This window comes from Henckelia pumila, chromosome 4 (genome assembly GCF_033568475.1).
Source record: "Henckelia pumila isolate YLH828 chromosome 4, ASM3356847v2, whole genome shotgun sequence".
NCBI lineage: Eukaryota > Viridiplantae > Streptophyta > Magnoliopsida > Lamiales > Gesneriaceae > Henckelia > Henckelia pumila.
The window spans coordinates 16,266,495-16,275,414 of record NC_133123.1 but is presented as its reverse complement, the minus strand read 5'-3'; the positions used below and the strand labels follow the sequence as shown (position 1 = coordinate 16,275,414).

The following is an 8,920-nucleotide window of genomic DNA, read 5'->3' as shown; positions in this document are numbered from 1 at the left end:
AAAAGATATTCTTTTCCTTCCTGGCTTACAGTCTCAATATGATATCCATTTCGTCGGATATCTTGAAAGATCAATAAATTCCTTTGAGACTTAGGAGAGAATAATGCATTATTGATAATAAAATTTGTCCCTCCATGTAATATAATATTTGCTCTTCCGGAGCCTTCAATAATGTTTGTACTACCACAAATTGTGTTGACATTACTTTTTCTCATTTGCAAATATGAGAAATATTTATCCTTCTTAAATATAGAATGCGTTGTCGCACTATCAACAAGACATAAATCTCCATCATTGACTTCATGTCCAAAGTTCATATTCTATTCAAAATAATAGAATTAATAAGAATAAAAAAATTCATAATAAAGACAATATGAAATAAATAACTTTTATTCATAATAAAAACAATTAAACCAACTTAATATTGTCTTAAATAAAAATAACTCAAAAACATTAAATAAATCAAAACATATAACTAAACGATAGATAAAATATTTAATAATTCTGCACGCTGCCATCTCCAATCAAATGATCAATTCTCTCATCTGGGTCTTCAAAGAAATCAGATACATCGAAAGGTGCTGAGAAGGATGGGACTTGGCTTAAATCTTCACCTTGATAAATAAAATTAGTCTCTATATCTCTTGCCTTTTCTTTTGATGCTTGGTAGAGATCAACAAGGTGTTTGGGCGTACGACAATTTTGATACCAATGCCCTTTTATTCCACATCTATAGCACTCATTTTCTGATTTCTTTGGCATATTATTTTGACCAATTTCAACTTTCTTTGCTTGGCCATTACCCCATTTTTGATAATTTGTATTCTTTTGATTGCTATGACTATAGTCACGTGGCTCTTCATGCCCACGATTATACGGATGAAAGCGTCCTCGACGGCGCTCACGGCCACGTCCACGTCCACGTCCATGACCATGACCACTACCACGACCAAATTCGGTCTTATTTTGTTTTTTTTTTTCATCATGCATCGCCACATTCACTTCAGGGAATGGGTTGGCTCCAGTGGGATGGATTTCATGATTTTTCATCAATAATTCATTATTTTGCTCAGCCACAAGTAAACATGAAATCAATTCAGAATATTTTTTGAAGTCTTTCTCTCTATACTGCTGTTGCAGGAGAACATTAGAGGCATGAAACGTGGAATATGTTTTTTCCAAAAAATCATCATCAGTTATTTTTTCTCCACACAATTTCAATTGTGAACTGATGCGAAATAATGCAGAATTATATTCACTTACAGACTTAAAATCTTGTAAGCGCAAATGCATCCAATCATAGCGTGCTTTTGGAAGAATAACCGTCTTTTGATGGTTATATCTCTCTTTCAAATTATTCCACAGATCAAGAGGATCTTTTATCGTCAAATACTCAATTTTCTAACCATCATGAAGATGGTGACGAAGGAATATCATAGCCTTTGCACGGTTTTGCGGTGATTCATTATTTTCATCTTTGATTGTATTTTCAATATCTATAGCATCTAGATGTATTTCAGCATCTAGTATCCAAGAGAGATAATTTTTACCGGAGATATCAAGAGCGGCAAATTCAAGCTTTGAGATATTCGACATGATGAAATCTAAAAAAAAAAAATTAGAATCATATTATATTCATCAATAAAAATCTCTAAACATAATTATAATATATACATGTAAACTGATGTTTTATGAAATAATAGTAGATTAAAAGGGAACAAAATATGGATGGTGCATATACTCAAGTTCACGTAATCATGCCATGATTCAAGAATAGGACAGAAGAATTATACATGATAGTATATGCCATAAATGAATTAATTAGCATACGGATAACATTCAAGAAGTAACTTAAGAATTTGAAAGTTGGTGATGGTGGGTGGCGTCAGACGTGGATAAAGAAAATGATAACCTACAAAATTATTATACATCAAATTCAATACGAGACACTCAAGGTTGGCGATGGTGGGTGACGTGAGGAAGATGTGCCGGAGAGATAATTATATGAAAACCATGAAATTGAAAAACATTAGCAAAATCGTGCTGATAACGTATTATAAAATAAAGGATAAACTAACCAAAGAATATGCAAAGAAAACAAGTAAATTCAATACATCAAAAGTATTACATAAGTGACCTATTTATAGGTACAAGAAATTCTCGAGTATGGTAACTATGCAATTACAAGGAATTGATATTATCTTGATTCTTTACCATCTCTTGAAGATTTGTTCGATCACCCAAATCTTTGACATCCATAATATTGTAACAGTGTTTGATATATTTTGAGTTTTAAAATTTTTACTTTTTATCACAAATTTTTACTTTTTCACTACAATTATCACTTTTTAATCTCGTGAAATAAAAAGAAAATAACAAAATTTTGGCAAATCATTCTCAAAAGAAAAAGAAGATTTCGCTGCATGAATGTGAGAATTCAATTTGCTGAGAAGATATTTTCCTATAATATTTATATACACAAGTGAATATTTTCCTATAATATGACCAAGTTAATAAAACGATGTGAATATTATTATATTCTCAAAAGTTATCAATATCATACAACATTGTAGTTACGTTGTTGAACTATGGTAATTTATATAATAATATTATCAAATTATTTATATTAATAATATTTAGGTGCAATACATACATATTATAAAAGGTCGGGTACCCGATCGGGTTTCGGGTAGGAAAAATCCTACCCGAACCCGACCCGCTCACAATAGAGTCGGGATTTAAAACAAAACACCTGACCCGATCAAGAATATACCCGATCGGAATTCTCACCCCTACTCGCACGTTCAAGAATGAAACGATTGGAGCATGGAAACATTAACGGGTGAATCCAATTATGAGCAGTTCCAACAGGTGGAGCATGTGCTCTGATACAGAGTTGGAAATTGATTTGAAACTAACTCAACTCAAAAACTAGCTCAAGAGGAGATTTTTGCCCTTGTCTATATTAAGGACTCTTATGTTATTTATCCAACCGATGTGGACAAACTTAACACACCAACATCACTTACCAAACGATCTCGATTCTTGAAATATATCTACGTTGTTTTAAATTTTTTAAATGAATGACGTATTCTCGATCAAATATAATTTCACCTTTACCAAAAGAAATGGTCAATGCAATTATTATTTTGATTTTAAATATTTCGCTACTCTCAAAACAATTATACGTGAAAAACAAATAAGTCAACAGTCTAGGCTTATTAATTGTGAAATTAAATAGCACACATTACGCCGACAATTATAGGATATTGATAAGAAGAATTTTTATTTCAAATTCTTGTATTTTGACTTGCGAGAAACAAGACAATTCCATTGAATAATAATAAAAAATAATATAATAAGTTCAAGAGCAGATTCTCAATTCCATTTTACCTTTTACTAAGAAAACTAATATTCTAACAGTTATGATGCCAAATTTTCATACGTATTAGCGAACGTTATACACGTATTGTATGTTTAATATAATACTAGTATTTAGGTGCATTAATCGTTGCATGCTTATATATAGTCATTTTTAACGAAAATAAAAAAATAAATTGTGAAATAAATAAAAATACAAAAACGACATTTCTATATATAAATATCCACCAAAAAATATAATATTTTCGTAATTAAAAAGCTATCAAAAGAATATGAAATTAATTTATGGCAACTTTGACATTGCGATGATTGAGTATGACACTAAAAGTTCTCAAGTTTAATAATATATTATAGATGTATATAAATTTTAATGGATAAGTTTCTTGTGACACGAGTCGACCCGATCCATATATAGAGTGAAAATTAATAATTTTGACATAAAATGTAGTAATTTTTTACGGTTAGGTTAAGTAGGAGATCCGTCCCACAAAATTAATTCATGAGACGGTCTCACAAGATTTTTTGTGAATTTTAATGTAGCATGTGAATAATATATTTTTAATTATTAATTTTAAATCTATACTATTATATAATAATTTCACCCCTTATATATACTAACCGTTTTTTTGTGTGTCAAATCACACAAAAAAATTCTTCTTATTTTACCCCTAAACTTAACACACCTCTCTTTTATGTTAGATCTTTTTTTTTTTTGACGGAATTTTATGTTAGATCTTAAACGGCTAAATTATCCCCATTTTTTCTAACATCTTTATCTCTTTTTATCTCTATCTTATTTTTCAAATTTCATCATTTATCAATTCTTATTAAATTATCTACATATTTTTTTACAAATTCTCTCTACTTTATATCAAAATTCTCATCTTTTGTCATCGTGATACTTTTTTTTACATTTTTTAAAAATAATTAAATCGTCGAGTACGTGAAAATCACGTGCGATGGTTGCTAGTATATATAATAATTGGAGTGAGCGGGGTTCCTCACCATGGAGTGAGTGAGAGATTTTTCAATTTTTAAGAAGGTATATATACGAGGAATGTCGAGGATACAATTGAAAAAATATTTTGGTGTCACTGACATACCAAAAACGATTTTTATGAGACCTTCATTTTTTATACTAGCTTCCAATGCACACATATTACGTGAACGTAATGTGATTTTTTTATTATAAATTTTAAAATATATACAATTATTTAATTTGAATTAAATAAAAATGTAGATATATAAATATTTATAACTATGTTGAGCTTAAATATTCGTATTATCTGATGAGAAATGATATTTACACTCCAAAAATTTATAAACACGTTTCACTTTTAACATTTAATGTGATTTCTTACAAAATTACTCGCACTTAATTATTCCATATTTTTTTAAGGCTGATATAACCTTCTTTGTATATATGTCTTTCCAAATGAATTGACTATATTTATGGGTTATAACTTATAAAGAGAATCTCAAGATCCTCATCAAAATTATTTTTGATAAGATTTTAAAATGCAATACATTCATAATTTACAAAGTTTGATTTGCAATCGTAAGATGTAATCAAAAATTTTGGAACACTTTATAAATAAAGTGTGGTGATTTCTTTGAAAACTTGCTTGATAAATATTTTGAGTTGTAAGTACGTCTAAAAATTAGAAAATGTGCATAACTAAAAAGAAAAAAGAAAGAAAGAAAGAGAAGACCAAAAGAATTTAACATTTCATTTGGAAAAAAAATAGTTCAAACTTTAATTAAAATATGTATAAACATTGAAATATACAAACAAAAATAATTAGAATTACAGTAATCCAATTAGCATGTGAATTTATATTTTTGTGAACTTATTGTTAGGATCGGTCGGGAATGTTTAGATGGGGATGAATGAATACTCCCAAATTTTCTTCTGATAATGGCCCGGTACTGGTATTAGCAGCAATGCGGGTGAATCTCGTACTCAAAGACAAAGCAGTAGTCTACTGAAGTTGCGAAAACAAACTACTGGGTTTGTTGAAGCTCAAAAAGTAAGTAGAATATTTACAAAAGATTTGTTTCTGAAGTTCAAAGGATAAAACCTTCTATGTCTCCCATTTTTCTGTTTCCACAAGGTATCACTAGAAGATTTGATAACTATTACACACTTGGTACAGACCCACTTCAGTAGGGCTTATCTACTGCCTACTAAAACTCCTAGAACTTATACAAAAAAACACAACTCGAAATACTTCTGAAAGAAGACTCTTCTTTCAAACTTTTACAAAACTTATACTCGGATAAGGATATTACAACAAATAGCAGTAGACACAAATATGATATGAGGATCTGATAGATCGCTTTGGGTGTGCAAGAGTATTTTCGAGTATTATTGTAGAGAGATAATTTGAAAATTGATTGATATTCGATAGCAGGTGTTTTCTCTACTTTACTCGAAGGAGTCCTTGAGCCTTTTTATAGCTTCTGTGTAACGTTAATAAACGACTCTTTTAAATCTCATTTAATGTACATGTACCAAGAGATATATTTTCCTTAGCGTGTCATATCTTTCATGTTCAATAAGAAATGTGCAATAAATGTTGTGGTATGATGCATTAAATGAGTTGTACTAGAATTCAGAACGGCTAATAAAATGAAGTGGCTACTAAAAGTAGTCTCCTTAGTCATCTCGAACTTTAACCTACTGATTTCATCTTTTGTTTTTACTCGATATTACGTCTGCTTTTGTCTACTAGTTTTATCTCGTTTGGTCTACTGATTATCATCAACAAAACTTAAATTACTTATCACTTATTATATGGACAAACAAAAACGTGGCTCATTTAACATTGAAGATTTTAGCACCCTGTTAAGTTTTTTTTTTTTTTTTTACAAATCTAAAAACTTGAAAATATCTACACAAATATTTTCATTTTCGATTTTATCATCATTAAATTTTGATTAAAAATTTCAGAAAAATCTGAACTTTAAGTTAAATTTCGATAGCGAGAAATTATTCCAAAAAGAAAAAAAAAATTACTTGAAAGATTGGATTATTATTGTTGAGAGAGTGACAACAATCTTCGTAAGAATTTTCTTTAATGTAATATTTATTGGAGATGCCACTTTTATTATTTTCTCAATATCATAAAAAAAAATATAAAGTTTTAAATAATATCATCATTATCCCATGTTAAGAAAAGTGAAATACGAACAAATAAATTAAAATTAAGTTTGAAATGATCTAAATTAAATAAATAAAATATAATATGAAATGTGAATAAGTAGTAAGATTGAATATTGATGATGAAAGGACATATTAGTCTAATAAAATATGAAATACTTAATTAAGTAGGGGTAATATTGGAAGAAAATACAATAATAATCAAAAGTGGTGTGCAATTATAAATTTTTAGAAGTTTAAATATCATTCTCCTTATTTGATTGGTTGCAGAGATAAAAATGAGAAAAATAAAAACAGTAAACTTCACCAACATACCACTAAGAAGTATAACTTTAATATTGTCAAGATCGAGATGCTACTGCTGTTGGGATAGACCAGTAGTGAGCTACTACTGTCTTGAAGCTGATTCGATAGGGGCAGTAGCTACTTGCTGTTAGTGAGTTCAGTAGTGTGAGTCACTGAACTCTCATTTCTCTTATATCTCCAAGAGTCAACCAACAAATATACTTGTGCGGAAAGAGGTCAACTAAGAAATTTGACTGCATCAGTTGGTTCTACTGGTACGCAAGAGTAGAAAGCAGTAAATAATACAGTGGTTTGTTTTTGGATGTTCGGAGACTCAACTGCTCCTACATCACCCCTTCTTCTGGTTCTGCCAGAAGGTACTACTAGAAGACTTTGAGTATTACAACTCTTGCAACACCCCACCTCAGCTAGGACTTACCCTACTGCCTACAACTGAGACTCCTAGACTCAACAAATCATTTCTCGACTGATCTTACAAGATTGTTTTGATCAGTTCACTCAACTGATTAGTTTACAGAGATTTTACAACTCAACACATAATACAAAGTGATCCTAAGAGATCTGATATGTCTAGATGTGTGTGCTAGTGTTCTTCAGTTTCTGTATATGATCTTTTATGTAAGCGTCGAACTCTTCTTGTATGTATGTAACAACTGAAAGTGTTCAGTTGCTCTTTGCTAAGTTGTAAGTGGTGTGAGTTCTTGTGAGCCGGTGTGTTCTTATGTTGGTTGTGGTCTCTATTTATAAGTGCAAGATAACGGTCATCTTTGATTCAAATGCATCCATTGATAACTAGTCGTTTTCTTGTCTTTTAGTTCACTGTAAAAAGGTACAATGTGACTGCGCAAATCTGAGTCTACTCAGTGTTCTTAGAGACCTTTAGTTAATAGCTTTAACTGGTCCAGAGAGAGCTTCTGTTGTAATGTTTCTTCTGCTTCTACTATTCTATTTTAAGCTCTTCTACTTCTGCTATTCTTTTTGATTTGTTTGTCTACTGGTTTTCTTTCTTCTTTTCTGCTGATCTTCATCTATTGTCTGTTATTTCTTGTTAAGCTCTTTTACTCATGTTTCTCATGATGTGCACAATTATTTTTTTTAAACACCGAAACTTAGATATTTTATTTCCTAACAAATATATAGTATATATATAATGTAGATAAACCTCTTAAACTACAAATTAATATATACACACACATATATTATATACAAACTTTGAGAACATAAATTTATAAACCCTCATCGGTGATCTCAATTAATACCTACATAACGTCACTATATTCATAAAAAAATTAGCAATTATTTTGTGAGACGGTCTCACGAATCAATATTCGTGAGACGAGTCGACCCGATTCATATGTGCAATGAAAAAAATATTATTTTTGACATTAAAAAGTAATGACAAAAACTCCTATATATGAGACGGTCTCAAGGGTCATTTTTTTAGACGGGTATCTTATATGGGCTATCCATTAAAAAGTATTACATTTTATGCCAAAAGTATTACTTATTATTATAAATATGGGTAGGGTTGATCCGTATCACGGATAAAACCGTCTCACATGAGTGTTACTCAAAAGTAATATATTTTTATGAGTCGGGTCGTGTCAGAGGTCTATCTCATAACACTAACTGACAATATATATCTATAATAGTTTTTTTTTTTTTTGGGATATCATTTTAGGACCCAATAAAAAAATGAGTAGTATTCATTTTTATACACGAACTATTGATAAAATATCAAATTGATACATGAAATATTGTAAATGGTTTAATTGGTACATGATCAAATTAAAAAGTCAAGTTTACATTTAATATAAATTGCTATTAATTCCAATTACTATTATTAAAATTTAATTTGGTACATAATTTTATTTTCAAGGTTATTTATTGATTAATTTTAAAAATATCATATTTATTTAAAATTATATCATGATAAATAATTGTCAACTCAAATTATACAATAAAAAATATAGTAATATATTGATAAAAATATAATAAAATAAATATATTTCAACATAACCCGTTGATCTTGTTTTTAAACTGTTGAAACAAACATAATAATCATTTTGG

At 29.5% G+C, this 8,920-nt stretch overlaps 1 protein-coding gene across 1 annotated transcript; it reads right to left on the bottom strand.

Moving 5' to 3' along the window:
• Window positions 1–495: 495 nt before the first annotated feature.
• LOC140860556 (uncharacterized) lies at window positions 496–1,596 on the bottom strand. The gene is made up of 2 exons (XM_073263561.1): window positions 1,407–1,596; window positions 496–1,346 (listed from the first exon to the last, which is right to left on the bottom strand). Exons 1-2 carry the CDS (start codon window positions 1,594–1,596, stop codon window positions 496–498), a joined length of 1,041 nt encoding a protein of 346 aa, XP_073119662.1.
• Between the last annotated feature and the right edge of the window lie 7,324 nt (window positions 1,597–8,920).